Source organism: Clavelina lepadiformis, chromosome 1 (genome assembly GCF_947623445.1).
Source record: "Clavelina lepadiformis chromosome 1, kaClaLepa1.1, whole genome shotgun sequence".
NCBI lineage: Eukaryota > Metazoa > Chordata > Ascidiacea > Aplousobranchia > Clavelinidae > Clavelina > Clavelina lepadiformis.
This window is the reverse complement of record NC_135240.1, coordinates 5,388,969-5,409,408: the sequence shown is the minus strand read 5'-3', so window position 1 is coordinate 5,409,408 and position 20,440 is coordinate 5,388,969. Positions and strand designations below refer to the sequence as shown.

Here is a 20,440-nt window from a genome sequence, read left to right as displayed (position 1 = left end):
ACTCGCAGCTCTGTTCGTTTCCTCTCAGCCGACAAGCAGCGAAATATAATTCAAACAACTTGTCAGAAGATTTCCCGGTCACTACATCTTGTGATATTATGAGAAACCGAGTAAAAGCAACACAGGCAATGTGCATATATAACGTATTTTACAACTAAATTTTTAGAGTTGGAGTTATCCCCAAAAATCGCATTCAGCTTTCTCTAGCTTTCTCTTTCTCATTCAGCTTTCATTCAGCTTTCACAGACTAAAACAACTTTCCAATGATAAAAGTCTGCAGAAAAGCAGAGCGATGATAAACAATGATAAGCAAACAACTTTACAGCAGACGAAACGAGGTTTGATTTACATACTTAAAAGTTTAACTTTTCAACTCAAAGAAAACATTGGCCGAATACGAGTAGCTGATGAACACGTGATATCTTTGCTTTTCAAAAAACAAAGAAGCTTCTTAACCTGTTTAATGAGGCAGGTCAGTCTGCGGTCAGTCTGCGCTTCTTCAAGGCGATTTGCACTTGTAAACAACGGTTGTAAACTATGCAAAAACTATTTAAATGCTTTAACGAGAATGCATTACAACCGTTGTCCTGCTTTGATTGCTGCCATATAATTAAGTTGTATGCACCTCTCATGACAAACATAGTGAACGCTTTGTGCTTCCCTGCCCTTGCACTAAGTTTGATCTTTCGATTTTGTTTCAAATGTGTTGACCTAACGTAACCTTCAGGCTAAATATGAACGCGAATATGAATCTATGTCATCCATTGAAACACCTTACATTCAACCGCCGTATAACCCGTTGCCAAACTAACCACAAAATGCATGTACTGCATGACCTGTAACATTTTTACTTTACCAGTGCACAGGTCGCAAATGTACAATGTACAGCTGCTACGCCTTTATTTTCTAAGAACTTATACCCTTACTGTTTCCTTACCGGTACGGCATTTGGGCAAAGTGTGTTGAAACAGATTGAAACATACCGAAACCTTGCAGCCTTTTTTGATCGCGTCCCGCTTAAAGTTATAAACAGTGTTAAACTCAGCTGAACGTGCACTTGATACAACAATTTGCTTTTCAAACGATGCACTGACCAACTGAGCAAATAAAACCCTCGTTTTGTCACCAGTTGCTTTTATTGGTCGCCATAGTTTACATCATGGTCACCGGGCAACTAATATCGAGCGTCGGCAGCAAGTAGTTCCAGAACTCGACCTGTTTTCCCCGCAGGTAAGACGATGGAGTAATCGTAGCATCTAGAAGCAAGTGTTGCTTGCTATCAGCAGTGTAGGCAGGCCAAGGTGTGTTTGCGGTGTTACCGAGCTCGTTAAGATTGGGGTCTCTGCAACGACAGTCAATGTTCAAAGATTGGAATGCAAATTTAATATAAGACACTTAAGTATGTTCGTGTGTTTACATAGAAACTGTTTGCAACTATAAAACTAGTTGCAAAAAAAAACAGTTTAAAATTTTTTCTGTATTTTGGTTCTTTATGTTTTACTTCTACAATCTATAATCAGATTGTTATTTACATCAAGTTATTTTATCAATTTCAACTCTTCTACAAATGTCGGTATCTTGTAGTCATGAAAACATTGTCTTACCCAGTCTTCGCGAAATTGCCCCAATATTCCATCACTGAATACGAGAGTATGGTGTCGTCAGGGTGATTTCCTTGTGACGTCACATCTCTTGCAACGTCACCCCAAACGTAGGGGATTTCTGAGCCATGCGCCGCGCCTGTAAAAACGAGGAAAAAGATATCATTTAGATACATTTAAGTGATTTCAAGAAACGAAAGCTTCAACCACGTGGCGATATGAAAAAACACGCAGTAAATTTGTTATCACTATTTGCCAGTTGAAGCAGCCCCTTCACTCATATTGTATCGGTCAGACGTTTCTCTCTTTGCCGACACACCTGTCCACATTGGAAAGTTTCCTTGGTAAGGATTCTGTAGACTTGCGCGCTGGAATTGATAGACGTAGACCACTGACCTCGCCTTCACTGCCGAGTCCGCAACTTGACCCGCTGGCGCCACGTAGCGGTAGTCGGTGTACAAGTTAAACAGCTGGGTTTGAAGCTCCTGCGTTGTAGCAATAAAAGAGTGAAATTTTATTACAGCCCTTCAAGAAAGATAAGAATTATCTATGAAAATAATATTCCTGCATAATTAGTGGCGTTACCTAAAATAGCTAAAATTTAATTTAATCGAATGAATAATATCTAGCGCTAAACAAACTAGTGTAATATTTGCCGATGATAACATTAATAACTAATTCGCAAAATCGATCTAAATTTACGATCTATTACTTGCTGGTTTGTGGTGAATTTCGGGTCTGACCACAAGTAATATTCAAACTCGATATCACCGGTCTTCATTCCGAAGGTTGTGGAGAATTCATCGGCGATTGAATCATGGAAGTTGTCTTCTGTTTGAACCGAGTTGACCTCGTCCCAGTAAGTCGTGCCGTCTCCATCGTTAGTGCCTGTGTGGCCAATATATGCAACGTAACTAACATTTTTTTGGATTGATTGACAAGTTTTGCAAAGTGGCTTTGACGTTGGCAATGAACTTTTCTGGGTTAACTACAAACATTTCACTCAATCTATCACTGATCTTGTACGTCCAACAAAACATAACTAAAATTGAATATTCTGCGTTTATCCTATCGCATCCTGGGTGGATGATGCAAATTCCATTGAAGTCTTCTTCGTTGCCATTCAGGAGAAACTCACCGATTATGAAAGACCAAGAAGCAAAAGGACTCAGAATTCCCATTAACTTGGACGGGTCCTTTTGGAGAAAGTATCGGTCCACCACCGGAGCAAACTGCATCGATTGTTGCGCAACAATGAGGTCTTCTACACTGGCACTTCGAAGGCAGCTTAACTGAACAAAACAATGGAATCTCAAAATCATGTTGTTTCATCATAAACGCTCAGCATTTTGAAAAGATAATCGAAATTGGCTGAAATACTTTTCATGCAAATTAGCTATGAGAGGATGAAACTAATGATTACAACAACAAACAACAACAACTAACCATTGTTGCCGCGTCGCTACCGCCACAGCCGCTCGCATCCGCAAATGTCTGAGACAAAGCGACTTGTTCCGGGTATTCCCCCAAACGTAGAGCGGTTCCACTTTGGAGAATAGCTTGAGTGAATCCGAGATCGGTGTTGAGGCTACTCACGGTGTGCATCTGAGAATCATTAAAAACAAAGGTAACGTCCCTGACCATCACTGCTCAAAGTTATGACGAAAGATACGCGGTAAGTGCAACAAAGAAGAGGAAACTGGCAACGTTAGAATTTGACTTCAGATATAACTTTGGTGTTAGGTTGAGATGACTTTTGCATACCAAGTGGTTGCAAAGAGCGCCAGGAAAGCCGGTATAGACATTTTGTTAATTAAAAAGCTGGCATGTTTCAAACAAGACTTTTCTTTTAAGTGATTCGATGTGGGATGTTTGGGTTTGTCATATGTGTGTGACGTATGTATGCGTTTTATGTATTTCAATTGTGATTTTAAGCTTTGAAGCCCTTGTGAGACTTTGCAGAGTCTTTTTACCTGGACAGCCTCTGAGCCAGCCCCTTGCCCAAATAAGGTTACACGGGTCGGGTCCCCACCAAACTGGGCAATGTTGTCGCGAACCCACAAAAAGGCGAGTCTCTGATCTAAGAGGCCGAAGTTGCCTCTCACGTTTGAATCTCCGGTCGTCAAAAATCCCAAAGATCCCAACCTGAAGAACAAGAGTGCTGGTAATTAAAGGTCTCTCCACCCACCAATTACGCCAACTTTAGGTTGCTTGAACGCTTTACAACACCAGCTTGTAAAGCTGTAGCTTGACTTCGCCATGCACACTCCAAAGGTGTCAATTTCGGGTCTCAACATGAAATAGTTTATAAATGTTTTATTTCGTTCGAAAATGGGGTAAGAACTTCAACTCACCTGTAATTGACAGTGACGACGATGACGTTATTTTGGGCGGCAAATACGTCACCCTGGAAGTCAGGCGACACGTTTCCAGTCATGTACGACCCTCCATGGACCCAAACCATCACAGCGTACTTGTTAGGGCTCACGTAGTCGACGGGGAGCGTCTGTTAACATGACCATATATGGACAATCTGTCAAGCGTTTTAAAGTCCCTCAAGAAAGGCGGCTTGGAGCTCAAGTAGTGAGGATGTCGCATCAGCAAACGAAGACATTGCTCACCCGACAACGATTTAAGGTCATCGCTTACCGTGTCGATGGGAACGTAGACGTTCAAATAGAGACAATCCTCGCTCATTGTAGCAGGGTCGTAGGGAGACTGGGAACAGATCTTCGAGAACTCCAATGCGCTTCTGTTGCAAGATGTGAAAAGGAAGTGTTTTTTGTGTAAGCGCGAAGTTATTACGTAATTATTCGCCAAAGCAAGACCGATATAATGGAAGTCGCGTAGTCAGTAATAAAACTTAAAGCTTTCACAAATATTTTGATGCAATTCCATCTGGGTGTAAAGTAGCTTTATTGCTCAATGTTGTCGTTTTACCTGACTCCGGTCCAAGCTTCGTTTTCTGTCGGATTCTGGAATCTTTTTTCTCCAAGGGGAGGAGTCGCGAATGGAATCCCGAGGAACTTTGAATACATCTTCCCGTTCCAAGTACCCGAAGTTCCTTGCACGCACCCCTTCCTGGCGACATGATCGCCATTAAAATAGCGGAAGGTGATAAACCATGAATTGAAACCATGAAATCAGGCCATCTGCACGCCATTTGCCTTAACTCCTCTCAGGTTTTACCAGGAGATAAGAAAGCACATACTTTAACAAAATATTAAACTTTTCCTTCATTATTTCCACAAAAATCCAGTTGCTTAATTCATATTTTCTTCTCATGAGGCTAACTATATACACTTGGCACTCACGTGGTGTCTCTTTGGAAATCTAGGTCACCAGGACACAAACTTGATGCGGCGTCCTTGACAACCGCCTTGGCAACGGTTTTAGTAACGTCACAAGTGTGGAGGGAGGAATCCCAGACCTGCGGGATCAGAACGTTCCAAAACGCGGTAAAATCTTCCCTATAACTACTTCCCACCGCCGCGTTTCCATTCTCGGTTAAGCTTCCGTTTATCTCAAGATAGTTTTTGGTTTCCAGGTCGTATGCTGGCCAGTTGGCTGGTATTGTATGATCGTTTGGACCAACGTTGGGGTCCCTGGTTGAGAACATCACGTCATGGGCTCTCAGGTTTATAACAACGCTATGGCTTTTTTTTAACAAAATCTCTTTATCTTTTTATCTTTTTGGTTTTATTCAGCTATTACTGTTTCCATCACACACACAAATGGTTTTTTAATGCGTGGCACGAAGACATACATATATGCTATATCATGTAAAGGCTTTGCAGCTATCTATTTCTAACCAGTGCCCTTTTATGACGTATCAAGTAGTCTATTTGTTACTTTGTCAATTGCACTACTCTCTGTGGCGTTTATATCGACGAAATGGCGCATCGGTTATATTCACAAGAAGTTAAGCCTAACAACATTTTGGTGCGGTAATTCCCCCGTTTCGATAAACAAACTTGTCTCACCCGCTCCAGGCAAAGTTGGTCCAGTACGTCATAAAGGCATTTGTTATGTCCCTTTCGTCGTTCGTGTACACGAGAGGAGTCTGAAAAGGTTTGGCGAAGACATACTGAAGGTCGTCAGCGTGGTCGGCCCCCATCCACGGGGGGTAGAGCAGAGGCATTTTGCTCGGATGGCTGAACAGGTAGACGAAGGTATTGCCGGTCGTCCTGTGTAAAGCCAAGGTTTCCGTTTTAATGAAGATCTTAAATCCATTGCAATCTAACACCGCTTAACGGGTGACTTACTCTTCATTAGCCGCCCGCAAGTGGGCGTTCCAGTGCGTGGCACTTGCAAATAAGCGATCTGTGAAGAGATTGACGATCGCTTTCTTATAAAACGTGTCGTCGACTTCATCTGCAATGCAGCAAACAACACGCAGAACATAATTCAGAGTTTCTATGACGTCACAATTGATTTTGTATAATGTGTTTCGAAATTGACCAATCTTTCGTGCAAACACTAGTTCTTACTCAACAGTCTATATGACATCACAATTTATTAAAGTCATCGCCATGTCTTTTCATCATTTATTGTTATTTAACCAAACCAACCAGCAAACCTGAATAAGCCTTGTACTGAAACACGATCGCTTCGGAAACTTGCTCCGGGACCTGGTATTGGATTATGGTGGACGCCTTCGCTAGATCGCGCAGGTCCATCGCCTTATTGTCCATGTTGATTTTCGGGAAGACAGCCCCGGCGAACAAATGTCCGTCGTTGTTATTTGTACCGAGTAAATAATCTTTATCGGCCGAGTTTGAGATCATCTTTGCCGGGTCATCGGGAAGGAAGTACCTGGACAGCGGAGGTGATTTATCGGTAAAATTATGCCCAAGTAAACGATCTTTTACAACGTCAATACTTTGTGGTAATAACCAACAACTGGTTTGGTTAAGTAGTCATAAGCTACAAATACCGTTGCGTTGGTTGTGTCAGCATATCACGTCACCAGTTTTCAAGCAAGGTTAGGAGCGAGTGAGATGCAAACAGAGCAAGCTACTCCACACGGCATACAAAGGAACGAAACAGACTAATTCAAAGACGTGATCTTACCCGTCCACCACAGCTGACCACGGCATGTCGACCAGCACTTCTTTCTGGAGGTCAATTGTTCTCACCGCTGTCACCACATCGTCGACGGGTGCTTGCCTTACGCAATCGACTAGCTGGTAGTTGGTGTCGTTGGTTGGACAGCCCACTCCCTCGGCAACCTAGCAGCACGTTGAATAAAATCATAATGTCGTTCTAAGTATATTATCATTTTACGATAACTTTTAAAGAGTTCTTGCTAAACTCACCGCCTGTGCCCATCGCAGTGGGTCTGTGACCACGGCCCAAGAAGAAAAGACGGTGCCGCTTTGAGAGATTCCGCGGTTGAAGTAATCTTTGCTAAGGGGAGAAATCATGTGGAAAGACACACTAGCTGCCCCTGCAGATTCGCCGTAGATCGTTATCTGAAAAGTTCCTTATTTGACTTATAATTTGGTTATTGACCTATTTATTAACCAATAAATTGTTTGGTTACCCGTTTTACTTGCTAAGACAAAAACGCGAACATTCATAAAGCGATTTAACGATATTTTAACGATTAAAATGTCCAGCAAAGAAAGTTGCATCAGTGAAGAAAACTTCTTATCACTTTATTTGTGTCGCCACCAAAAGCCCAGATGTTGTTCTTCACCCACTTCAAGGCCTCCAATTGGTCAAGAAGACCGTAGTTACCAGGGGAGGCGTCGTCCCCAGTGCTCATAAAACCTGGGATAAACAGAAGTCAAGCTTTGTGGAAAGTTCGTGAAAGTAGATGATAAAGTTTACAGGTTTGCCATTTTGTGTGTAATGACTTTAGTAAATAATTAATACATGAATTGGCAAATCCTAGAACTCCTGCTGCTGCTATTTCTTGCTATTTTACAGGATATATCGGGTCGCCAGCAGAAGTTTTTGCGATCAAAGTTTGATTAACGTCTGTCAGTTATTATTGAAATTACGTAAATAGATTGCTACATATCAGTTAATAAATATGCTAAGTATTCATTTGAGGGGAATTTTTGCGACGGATGCGACTCTCAAGGGGAATGTTACCCTGATACGAAAATGACTTTTTCGTTTGGTTTAAAAACTCAGGTAAAATATATAATAATAAATGATAAAAGTTAATAAAGTTCGTTGTAGCCCATCCGCTTCTTACCAAGTGGACCAAGACGATAGTTCAAGGTCACAGCGATCACGTTGCCGTGTCTGACCATTCTCTCCTGATCGTACAACCAGTTGTCGAAGAAATTCGCTCCCCAACCACTTCCTGCTACGTAGGCGCCCCCGTGAATCCACACCATCACTGGGAGGTGGTTTTTCTGGGCCTCTGCGAATATTAGGGGTAAATGTTGGGGTTATATATAGGTATATGGGGTTAATAGGGAGTCGTGGTATTGGTAAAGTTGCAGATTTCGAACTTAACTTTACTAGTATAAAACACACATGCAGTAATAAGAAATTTAATTCTAATTATTCCAAAAAATTGGGTTAAGTTGCAAATACTTTGCTTTTAAAATAAAATGATAAACAGTTTAACCAAGAGATTACGGCATTTTTCATTTTCATTCAATTTTTGGTTATAACAGAGAAGTTGTGAAACTTTTTCTCGCAACCAAACCAACCTTCAATGCCGCCTGATACCCACACGCTGACGTAAAGACAATCCTCGCTTCCCATTGTACCAAAACCAACGACTGTTTGCAAACATGTCTTCTCTCTTAACTTGTAACTGAGGTCGATTGATGCGTCATAAACGTCGCTACCCCAACCCTTGTGGGCTACAGGGGGCCGGAATCTTAGTGAAATAAAACACGAGGTGAACAACAGAACCGCAACGCTGGAGAACAGATTTATCAGCAAACATTTCAACTTACAGCAAGCAACAAAATTTTGATCAGCAAAAGGCAAAAAACAAGAACAAGATTCTTCTTTGCAAAACATTTGCCCAATACTTTAAGTAAATATTATATATTGGCTGTTGATATATTGCTGCAGATATTGGATATCAACAACTTAACTGAAACTATACAGACAAGCACCTAGAGCAGCGGTCGGCATAAGCTGTGGACCTTTGAACAATTTTTAGTGGGCCGTGAGCGATTTATTATTATTTCAGTTTTATCGTGTAGTTGTAGACCGCGTGCTAGCCGTACATTCATTGTACTGTATTTTAAAAATTGGTGTAGCTAAGAGTTTTTATTTTGGCTCATCGTTGCATCAAACTTTTATCGTTAAGTCTAATATTATTTGGGCTACCGTCTTGCAATTTTGGCAGGAGCTTCATCAAGAGCAATTTCCATATTTGAAAAAAACGAACTGGATTATATCCATGTGCAGCGCTACGTATATGTGCGAGCAGTCTTTCTCAGCAATGAAATAAATAAAATCAGCTCGCAGAAACCGCTTGCTGGATAAAAGCTTAAAAACTTACTCGTTGCGACAACAACAAACTTTCTTCCAGATCTTGCTACTAGCGAATGCAAACAATTTCACTCATCACATTGATTGATCGATAAAATAAAGAAAATACTGCTACTTTCTTGGATTATCGCACTACCAAAAGCGACACGTCGAAAACTGCGTTTTTGTGAGCTGCCAAGCGGCGGGCTGTTATTAGCCTGGCGATTACTAACAGTGGTGTATGGGAGTAATATCAGCATTTTGTCAATTTAATGTCAAATTCCGTGAATCGATTTGTTTGCCTTCAACTGAGGAAGGAAACTGTAATTACGATTTTTGATTTTTTTCCTTTTTTATCGTTGTTTTGTTTCTTTTTGACCCGAAATTCCTGTTCAAAAAAGCAATTTTTTCCTGTCGCGATTGGTAGTGCGATAATCTGAGAAAGTACCAAAGTATTATTAGCAAGCTATTGCGTTGTACTGCACAAGCGATTGATGTTTTTGTTTAACAATTAAATTATTCGTTTTGTCGTGGTGGTTTCACGTAGTGGGCCTTCAATAGCTCTTGAAAGAACATTTTGGGCCGCAACAAAAAAGTTTGCCGACCACTGATCTAGGGTAACACTCACATAGCGTATAGCTGCCAGCATAAAAACAGTTAGAACAATCTACCTCAAATCCCCTGTAGGTGGGTCGGCGAAAGGAATCGCAAGAAACCTGTCAACTCTGACCCCATCTGACGTAATCGTTTTACCTTTGACCTCTCCCTGAGCAATGGTAACCGTTGGGTCGCGATCAAAAATCCCTTTTCCCAAATCTTTAAGATAACGTTATGATTATGGAAGAATTTAAATTAACCTTAAGTAAGTATATTTGTATAAGTTGTCATCGATTACCGTCTCTGTCCGCTGGCACAGCCAGGCAAGTAGCCATTGCAGTAACCAGAACAAACCATTTTGTACAACGCGAAGCCGACATCTTCAAGGAAGCAACACGACTTTAACAAAATAACTTTGCACTTTTGGCGGAAGAACGCCAATTGAACGAGAGAAGCCGTACGCTGCATATATATAATGTCAAACTATACTAGGGGCGTATGCGCGTTTTCACGTCCGACATGGGAACTCGACAGTTGTCCAAATGTTCCAGAAATCTAAATTGGTACCAGCGACCGCCTTACGTAAGCATCACGTGATAAGCAGGTCGGAGAAGCTGATTGGACGATTTCGTCAGGATGTTTTATTAAACGTTGATCTTGGAATTTTGCAACATTGCTAGATGCTAAGCATATCGGCGGCGGCATCTTCAAATGCAAGTAATGTTTCGCGACAAAGCGATCTATGTAATGTGCTGGTTGTATTTCGCCAGCAACCATGAACAAAATCAGAACATATTTTACTGCAAATAAAATTGTAAATAAAGCTTTAAGACAAACATTATCAAAGCTTCTTTTAACACATTCTGCATAAAATAACGACAACATGAATCAGGCAACGAAAACTATACTATACTATATAACTATAAAAAAATAACGTTAATCTACTTGTGATGGTCTCATCGTTTACCGATTTGTTAAACTCTTACCGTAAGCTCTGTATAAAGCCCGGTCCTTGTAGAACATGACGTATAAAAGCGTCCATCATGTCCATTATCTTCTGCAACAAACCCTTCAAAAACCGGTCGGTCATAAAACAAAGCCACAAGTCCACGCGTGAAATAACTGAGGCCTAACTTTCTTGTGTGTTTGAAGAAATTAATAGAAGTGGTTTTTCCAAAAACCTTAAAATTTCGAGCGTAAATTCTTTCCAAACCATCTCGAACCACGTTGTCGATGCCATCGAAAGTTTTCGCGTTTTTTCATGGTCACTTTTGGTTTTTATGTCACGTTTAACATTACATGTAACTCGTTTAACATTTGATACCGCCCTTATATCTAATTTTCGTTAAATGCATGTTACAGTCGATTTTCTGCAGCACGCTACAATGTACAATATAGTAATCATAATTTCGTCGTATATCGTTCGTTCTCTAGTACATTGAAAAATTTTTTGTGTCGACTTCAACTTACAAAATGTTTTTTACTGTTTTGGGTCTTGCATTCGTTTTACGTGCACGTTCATTACAGCTTTTATTTGAAATAAACCATATGTGATATAGGTATTAAATTTAGACAATTGAAAATTATTCATGTATAGTTAAATACGAGTATATACAGTTTTACAGCAAAATACTAACCAACATATTATGCGTTAATATAACGTCAAAAACGCGTCGTACTGTCATGACAAAATTCAAAGAGAGCAATTGAATAAAACACTGCTATGGTTATTAGTTTAGTTTAATTCTAAATTTACAAATCCTAACACGCACAGTGCAAAGATGTAATGCGTCTGGATTACTGAGTTTTAATGCGGGTATACGATGTTGCCACAGAGATAGTCCGTTTAAAATTTTGGTGGTAAATGGTTATAAAGTGGTAAAGTGGTATAAAGCGGTATAAAGTGGTATAAAGTGGTATAAAGTGGTATAAAGTGGTATAAAGTGGTATAAAGTGGTATAAAGTGGTATAAAGTGGTATAAAGTGGTATAAAGTGGTATAAAGTGGTATAAAGTGGTATAAAGTGGTATAAAGTGGTATAAAGTGGTATAAAGTGGTATAAAGTGGTATAAAGTGGTATAAAGTGGTATAAAGTGGTATAAAGTGGTAAAGTGGTATAAAGTATAAATGGTTATATAAATATCCCACTCGTATTTAACTATATTCATGTATAGTTAAATACGAGTATATACAGTTTTATAGACGCTGTGCCAAACACGGTACGCTGTGCCGTATACAAAGCACATTGTGTTGAAAACACAGTACGTTGATAGAACGAGACAAAGAAACAACCGGTTCATATATTGTGAACAATTTCAGGTTTTTAATAAGATTTAAAATTGACTACGTGGATATAATAGCTTGGTGCTTCTGTTAATTAAAGTAGATTTGACTACATAGGTTATAAATGCGCGCAATAATTGAGTTTGGGTTGGAAACAGATTGCTGAACAGTCATGGAGTTTAGCGAAAATTTGATCGTTAGCAGCTTAGAAAATACGTTTTAAAGGTGGTAATTCAACTGCAGCTGAGCGTATTCTACAGCAAAATACTAAACAACATATTGTGGCGTTTGGATATAATCAAATTAAACAAGTTCTATAATTGGCGTTTGTTAAGCAATTTTTGTGTCTCCAGTTAAATTCTATACAAATTTCAATGTATTGTTCCTAGTAATCCGTATTCAATCGTAGTTCCAAATCGACATGTGACGTAGTTAAGTGTGTCAAGTGGTTTTCTGTACCCGGTGCAAAATCGATTTTAATTCTTTGTGATAAAAGCTTAGAATGTAACATGGACGTGTATACGTGTCATGGTAAAAGCCAGCTTGGCACTCGCCTATTGGTCAAAATATGGGAATATAAAAGCTAATGTTTGGTCTAAATCGTTCTCTTCTCTTTTGTCGCTCTTAGCTATTCTTCTGTTCTGCTGAATTGAAGTTATTGCTGAATTATTCGGAATTGAAATCATTACTGAATTCGAGTTATAGCTTTGTTTAAATGTGAAAAGATGGTGTAAATGTTTATAATCTGATACAACCTATTCGGACAATATAACAAGTAGACTTTATGAAGTTGGTGTTGATTTGAAGAAACATTATAGAGACAGTAAACGCAACGGAGTCAAAGACAATTGTCTATAGGAGTCTAACAATAAGACAAATAGTCTTGGCTTTTGGCCAACCTAAAAGCAAGCCACATCGTCATCCCCACAATATTATGCGTTAATAAAACGTCAAAAACGCGTCGTACTGTCATGACAAAATTCACAGAGAGCAATTGAATAAAACACTGCTATGGTTATTAGTTTAGTTTAATTCTAAATTTACAAATCCTAACACGCACAGTGCAAAGATGTAATGCATCTGGATTACTGAGTTTTAATGCCGTTACAATCTTGCCACAGAGATAGTCTGTTTAAAATTTTGGTGGTAAATGGCTACAAAGGAAATAATAACTTAAAATTTGTTTATAATTAAGTACAGAATATACACCACATAATAAAAGATTAAAAATAAATACACAAGTGAACGGAGCCTGAAATTGTATTCTTTTTTGCTGTACAACTGACATACAAATGTGACTTTAGAATAACCAAGTCCGTTATAGCCAGGGTAAATTTTTTCGTATGCAAACAAGTCAAGTTTATCCCGAGTTAAGTGTGTTGTTAAATGCAGTTTAGCGCTAAAATGTTTTGTCCTGGAATTCTAAAGAATTCACGAATACAGATGAATAACTTGCCTAGATGTAGCTATTGCCTTGATGTAACTTGCCTAGATGTAGTTAGATGTAGCTATAAAGGTGTTTAAAAGCAAGTCGTTGCCAAGAAAAAACAGAAAAACTATTTATAATTAGCTTAAACTAATCATGTTCGAGTGCGTTGCGTGCTTGGATGATCCTGCATTAAATTACAGTCATTGATAAAAGTTTTACTTGAAGAGAATGAAGCTCCATCGTCCTAGACAAAAATATCTAACGCGGCTTGTTGCCGCAATTCTTTCTTTGTTTCTATTCGGGTCGCTCTCAATTGTTTCATATTCCCGGCACTTTGGAAAATTGATGGTTAATCCAGGAATGACTGCTTCAAGCAAACGTCATGAAAAGATTTTTATCGGTAAGTAGCAAAAACTTTTAAAAATTTCGTTTTAAGTTTCATATATAGATGACGTACGTTTTGTTTTGTTTGAAGAATTTTAACACCGAGTATTTCAAATTAAAATTGAATACTAAACTAAAAATAAAAAAATACAAAACTAAACGGTTAACGTTTTCGGAATATTGAGCAGTTTAAATACAACGATATCGTGTTCAAAGCAACCAGTTAATAACTTCAGTGTAATACTTTAAACCCACAGTAGATGATAAAGCTCCGGAGACAAGCCATGAGAAGATCAGTTCAGTGATAAGTTCCGGTACTCATGCTCCGGAAAATGGAGAAGTGGAAGCTGGAGAGAAGTTTTTGCAGTCGTTGTTTAACGTCAAAACAGGCCGAGACGGACCCTCGACGTTGACGGAAAAAGGAATCGACTTGTTCGGTGAGTTTTATGGGGATAGAAATTTTGTTTGTTTCAAACTTTCGCTGATATTCTTGGTAAGTATCGCGTTGTAGCTGCTTTGTATGTGGGACACTTTGTACTGTTCAAATTTCAACCTATCCACTTTGTAACTGTCTCATTACACCCCAGCCCTTGCCATTGAAGTCTCTTTTGATTGATACCAACTACATTGTATCACGTCTCACTGCAAATCTCTGAATCTAAACCAAAAATGCTTGCGCATACAATTCTTCATATTACAGTATATTGCATGTAAATTATACATAACAAGTATATTATAGTTTGTTCGTTAAGTTCTTATATAGAACAATATGTATTTTATATTATATGCAACGATTTAGAATTCAAAATGTTCCTACTTTCAGATTTTAAATTTGTTCAGCATCTGTTAGGGGATAATATAATATTAATATTCTTACAAAGTGAAGCGAAAAATGCAACTTGATTGTAGCAGAAATTTCCAGCTTAAACTGTTTTATTGTTTTTCATTTTACTTAAAACCACTGTCCATGATAATGGGACAAGTTTCATGTTCTCCGTCACATCCAATCATCCCATGGGACGAATTTAATGGGAAATCTCACATATTAATACGGATGTTTGCTGAAAATTTGCAATAGGTTCAATTTAATACTATTTCAATGTTGCCAACACATTAAAGCCCACCGGGGCCTTTTCCCCAGAATGTTATCCTTGATCGCAGTTAGGATTTTCTCTTATACTCACGAGGGTCTTTGTCTCATCAGCCAACCACCGACCTGATCGTCCTGAGCTTTGGAAGGAAAGTCCTCAACAGCTGGTGAGGAGAAAAGAACTCCGGGAACGATGTTCCGCGGAAGAGCTTAATCCCCTCCTCGATCTGTCACGCATGGTTTACGATGACAAACACAAAGTCGTCATGTGCGAAGTGCCCAAGGTAATATCCATAGACATCACATTTTTAAAATGGGAATATTTCAAATTATGAGTTTGATGAGACGGTCTGTTTGTTGAGGCTAGATTTAATTTTATGGGTTGACATTGATGTTGTTTTGCAAAAAAATTTTACGCGGCGTTTATTCATAGTAAAACTAAAATTTCGTGTTAAACCAAAATACAGTTAGTACAATTAGTTAGTAAGCTACAACCAGTAAAGTAAAAAAAATAACCGCCGCGTACACGGTCTCAGTGTTGTTTGAGGACTTTTAATACGCTCATTTTTGCACTAAAATGCTTCCAACTAAAACACTTGTTCATTTTAGACCGGGTGCACGACCATGAAGGGCGTGCTACTTTACTTGCAAAGAAATGTCGACAAAGCGAACATCGATAAACTTCCTGAATCACGTTTTCATTTGCAAAACATGGGCACTCTTAATAGGTAAGAGTAAGATTTGTTGAAAGTCGACCCAAGTTCCACGTGACCTTTGTGCAGCTTTCTATGAACTATGTTCTACAAACAAACACAAAAATATATTTGGAAAAAATGAGTGACAATTCCTGATTATATACCGCATGCGTGATATTAACATTGCGCTTGTATCTGACATAGGGAGCTTGTTTCAGATTACCGAAGACAGAAGCATTGAAAAGATCGATCAACTACACCACGTTTGTTGTCATGCGCGATCCTACAGCTCGCATTGTATCCGCGTACAGCAGCAAATTTACCAGCAGAACCACAAACACCTATTTCAAACTATTCTATGGTCTTCAGATTGCCATGCAACAGGCGAAGTTATTTTCAAAAGGGGTCCACCTTAATAACAGGTGTATTGTGTATAAGTCAACTTGAGGGCGCCAGTGAGGTTCTAACAACATTGTACGGCTGGGATTCTTTTGTGACACGAACCTTTGAAAGAAAAAGGAAATTACGTCCAATAAATTGGATGAGACTATGCATTGATTCAATCCAACCTTGCAAACTGGTGAAACGAAATATTCCCGAATCGCATTATTCTGGCATAATCAATCACTTCTTGTTGTTCGTCGGTTGACAATCGTTGGAAATCGGGATCCATTTTCAAGTTGGACGTGGCGACGATGTTCCTGATGTGAAAATACAAAAGTTCGAGCGAGTGCTGATTCGTTAATTTAACGACATGAACTCGAAGCCGAAATTCGTAAGATGCCGCCGAAGGGAGAAAAAGAACAGAAGTAAGCTTGTACAGTTATGCACGTCACAATACACCTGTCATTCAGGTTGACCCCTTTTGAAAATAACTTCGCCTGTTGCATGGCAATCTGAAGACCATAAGATAGTTTGAAATAGGTGCTTGTGGTCCTGTTGGTGAATTTACTGCTGTGTGCGGAGACAATGCGAGCTGTAGGATCGCGCATGACAACGAACGTGGTGTAGTTGAGCAATCTTTTCAATGCTTCTGTCTTCGGTAATCTGAAACAAGATTCCTGTGTCAGATACAAGCGCAATGTTAATATCACACGTGTTACGTGATATGATCATGATATGATCATGAATCGTCACTATTTTTTCCAAACACTTTTTAGTCTTTGTTTGTAGAACATAGTTCATAGAATGCTGCAATGGAACTTGTGTCAACTTTCAACAAATCTTACCGGTTAAGAGTGCTTATGCCCGTTTGCAAATACAAACGTGGTGAAGCAACTTTATCGATATTCGCTTTGTCGACATTTCTTTGCAAGTAAAGCATCGCACTCTTCATGGTCGAGCTCCCGGTCTAAAATGGACAAGTGTTTTAGTAAATGCAAAAATGAGCTTATTACAAGTCAATCAACACTGAGACCGTTTACGCGGCAGTTATATTTTTGACTTTACTGGTTGTAGTTTACTAACTAATTGCACTAACTGTATTTTGGTTTAACACGAATTTTTAGTTTTACTATGAATAAACGACGCGTAACACTTTTGCAAAACAACATCAATGGCAAACCATTAAATGGAATTTAACCTCAATAAACTCATCAAACTCAAACTTTGGAATATTCCATTTTAAAAATGTGATGTCTATGGATATTACCTTGGGCACTACGCACATGACTACTTTGTGTTTGTCATCGTAAACCAAGCGTGACAGATCGAGGAGGGGATTAAGCTCTTCCGCGGAACATCGTTCCCGGAGTTCTTTTCTCCTCACCAGCTGTTGAGGACTTTCCTTCTAAAGCTCAGGACGATCAGGTCGGTGGTTGGCTGATGAGACAAAGACCCTCGTGAGTATAAGAGAAAATCCTAACTGCGATCAAGGATAACATTTTGGGGAAAAGGCCCCGGTGGGCTTTAATGTGTTGGCAACATTGAAATAGTATAAAATTGAACCTATTGCAAATTTTCAGCAAACATCCGTATTAGCATGTGAAATTTCGCATGAGATTCGTCCCATGGGATGATTGGATGTGACGGAGAACATGAAGCTTGTCCCATGTCTCATGGACAGTGGTTTTAAGTAAAATGAAAAATAATAAAACAATTTAAGCGGGAAATTTCTACTACAATCAAGTTGCATTTTTTGCTTCACTTTGTAAGAATATTAATAATATAACATAACAGATGCTGAACAAATCTAAATTTTGAAAGTAAGAACATTTTGAATTCTAAATCGTTGCATATAATATAAAATACATATTGTTCTATATAAGAACTTAATGAACAAACTATAATATACTTATTGTGTATAATTTACATGCAATATACTGTAATATGAACAATTGTATGCGCAAGCATTTTGGGTTTAGATTCAGAGATTTGACGTGAGACGTGATACAATGTAGTTGGTATCAATCAAAAGAGACTTCAATGGCAAGGGCTGGGGTGTAATGAGACAGTTACAAAGTGGGATAGGTTGAAATTTTAACAGTACAAAGTGTCCCACATACAAACCAGCTACAACGCAATACTTACCAAGAATATCAGCGAAAGTTTGAAACAAACAAAATTTTTATCCCCATAAAACTCACCGAACAAGTCGATTCCTTTTTCCGACAACGTCGAGGGTTCGCCTCGGCCTGTTTTGACGTTAAACAACGACTGCAAAAACTTCTCTCCAGCTTCCACTTCTCCATTTTCCGGAGCATGAGGACCGGAACTTATCACTGAACTGATCTTCTTATGGCTTGTCTCCGGAGCTTTATCATCTACTGTGGGTTTAAAGTATTACACTGACATTATTAACTGGTTGCTTTGAACACGATATCGTTGTATTTAAACTGCTCAATATTCCGAAAACGTTAACCGTTTAGTTTTGTATTTTTTTATTTTTAGTTTAGTATTCAATTTTAATTTGAAATACTCGGTGTTAAAATTTTTCAAACAAAACAAAACGTACGTCATCTATATATGAAAGTTAAAACGAAACTTTTTAAAAGTTTTTGCTACTTACCGATAAAAATCTTTTCATGACGTTTGCTTGAAGCAGTCGTTTGTGGATTAACCATCAATTTTCCAAAGTGCTGGGAATATGAAACTGTTGAGAGCGACCCGACCAGAAACAAAGCAAGAATTGCGGCAACAAGCCGCGTTAGATATTTCGATTTTGGACGTTGGAGCTTCATTCTCTTCTAGTAAAACTTTTATCAATGATTGTAACTCACAGCTAGTTTTATAAGTAAAGTACGCATTGATACTACTGTGGTAGACTCCAAATCTTAATGCAGGATCATCCAAACACGCAACGCACTCGAACATGATTAGTTCAAGCTAATTATAAAAAGTTTTTAAGTTTTTCCTTGGCAACTACTTGCTTTTAAACCTCTTTATACGATTGAAATTGAAATGACGTAATTGTATAGCAGTATGTGATTGTGTGTACATTTGTAGCTTGCAAAAATCGTCCGGGGACCTCCGGACCACCAAGATCTCTGCCTCTAGGTGTAACTGTATTCGGATGTACCAGATATATTGTTTCTATATCCGACAATTATATTTGGTGGAAAACGCTTTATACAAGTCTTTTGTACAGGGTGGGGCAGAAAAACCACATTTCAAAATAGGAAAAAGAGACAAAATTTATAAGCAATCAAAACAGTTATTGTCTCATCTCAAAGTGAATAGGTTACCATTTGATGTATTTATGTTTTAAAGATTACATCCTGTAGGTGGCGCCCTCGAGATGTAATACATTGTTGCAGGCGATTTCTGAAGGCGATTTGGTGTTGAACCCGTAGCTCTGAAATTTTTGACCCAGGGCATTACAGATTTTCGATTGGGACCAGGATCGTTACGGTTTAGTTTGAAATGAGTCTTAAAATTTCTTAGCGTTCGAGTCACAGATTTCCCATTTCTAATGAAATCTTCCACAATAAATGCACGGTGTTCGCCAGTCCAGGCCATTTTACATACAGATACAAAATTTTAAAAATTTGCACAAAACATTATTTACTTATAAAAACTAAAACCTGAAAAACAAATGGTAAGTTCTTTGCTGCAAAATTTCAATTCAACCTCCTGTCAGACTGCTACAGCTTTGGTAGAGTAACAATTTGAAATGTGGTAGGTTTTTCTGCCCCACCCTGTATTAAATGAAAGCAAATAAAATTGAATTACTTTGCTTGAATCTATCAAGTCTGCTGGCTTATGACAGAAATAAGTAACAGTAAGTCAGAAGAATAGAAAAAGCTTATTAGAAAGGCTGCATATAAGCAATAAATTAGCCGTTTAGCGTAGCATGAAAGAAACTGGTACTTAGTATAACTTAATTTGTACCTCAATCATAGGAATATCCTCAAGCCGTGTTACCTGTAAGCTAATTGTCACTTCCACTGGAAAGCAAGTGTTCTGCACCAGTTAATAAATATCAGTTTTGCAAATTCAGAAGCAAGTTACTAGAAGTCGTTTCAATGTTTCAGAAATTAATTGTTTATGTTGATCGTTTATAGATTTGGGAAGGTCGTACATTTACTTTATGCATATAAACTGTGAGCTATATGAAACAAAACAGTTGTTGCACCATGCTGTCAGTAAGATTGCATCGATCCTCATCATGTTATCTTACTGCAAATTATCTTATTATCTTATGGCTATCAGCCTCGTCCAACGCCTACAATTATTTTTATCTTATTTAGCGAAAACTGATTCGCACTGATTAATGACTCGAAATCCAACACCAGTGCTAAAAAACTTTTTTTGTATATGGCACCAGATGCTTGTTGTTAAGATTGTTAAGACCATCAAAGCAATAAGACAAACAGAGAGATCTATTTCAGTTATGTATAGGCCGTAGCTACATCTAGGCAAGTTAGTCGACTGTATTCGTGAATCTTTAGAATTCTAGGACAAAACATTT

The 20,440-nt window shown here is 38.6% G+C and overlaps 3 protein-coding genes across 7 annotated transcripts; 1 reads left to right on the top strand and 2 right to left on the bottom strand.

Moving 5' to 3' along the window:
• Nucleotides 1–1,123: 1,123 nt before the first annotated feature.
• Nucleotides 1,124–10,109, bottom strand: LOC143471217 (uncharacterized). Its single transcript, XM_076969621.1, has 21 exons — nt 9,949–10,109; nt 9,725–9,869; nt 8,276–8,448; nt 7,810–7,980; nt 7,261–7,376; nt 6,920–7,075; nt 6,675–6,832; nt 6,181–6,416; nt 5,867–5,975; nt 5,585–5,788; nt 4,916–5,206; nt 4,542–4,682; nt 4,251–4,353; nt 3,956–4,107; nt 3,575–3,746; nt 3,048–3,206; nt 2,740–2,893; nt 2,314–2,489; nt 1,921–2,086; nt 1,605–1,740; nt 1,124–1,342 (listed from the first exon to the last, which is right to left on the bottom strand). Exons 1-21 carry the CDS (start codon nt 10,028–10,030, stop codon nt 1,153–1,155), a joined length of 3,390 nt encoding a protein of 1,129 aa, XP_076825736.1. The 5' UTR covers nt 10,031–10,109; the 3' UTR covers nt 1,124–1,152.
• Nucleotides 10,110–13,623: 3,514 nt separating this feature from the next.
• LOC143448910 (uncharacterized) lies at nt 13,624–15,568 on the top strand. Its single transcript, XM_076948847.1, has 4 exons — nt 13,624–13,762; nt 14,004–14,183; nt 14,951–15,120; nt 15,446–15,568. The coding sequence occupies exons 1-4, from the start codon at nt 13,708–13,710 to the stop codon at nt 15,566–15,568; spliced, it is 528 nt and encodes a 175-aa protein (XP_076804962.1). The 5' UTR covers nt 13,624–13,707.
• LOC143473152 (carbohydrate sulfotransferase 11-like) lies at nt 15,127–20,186 on the bottom strand. Of its 5 annotated transcripts, none has more exons than XR_013120465.1 (8): nt 18,539–19,803; nt 18,117–18,296; nt 17,183–17,352; nt 16,761–16,882; nt 16,375–16,578; nt 16,101–16,232; nt 15,755–16,035; nt 15,127–15,636 (listed from the first exon to the last, which is right to left on the bottom strand). XR_013120465.1 is itself a non-coding variant. In XM_076970051.1 (8 exons), exons 4-8 carry the CDS (start codon nt 17,198–17,200, stop codon nt 15,897–15,899), a joined length of 615 nt encoding a protein of 204 aa, XP_076826166.1. In that variant the 5' UTR covers nt 17,201–17,352; nt 18,117–18,296; nt 18,539–18,713; nt 19,894–20,186; the 3' UTR covers nt 15,127–15,896. The 5 variants fall into 5 exon arrangements, 4 of the variants coding, with proteins under 4 accessions (XP_076826166.1, XP_076826165.1, XP_076826167.1 ...); XM_076970051.1 differs by adding an exon at nt 19,894–20,186 and having other exon boundaries at nt 15,127–16,035; nt 18,539–18,713; XM_076970053.1 differs by having other exon boundaries at nt 15,129–15,636; nt 15,943–16,035; nt 18,539–19,801.
• Nucleotides 20,187–20,440: the final 254 nt, after the last annotated feature.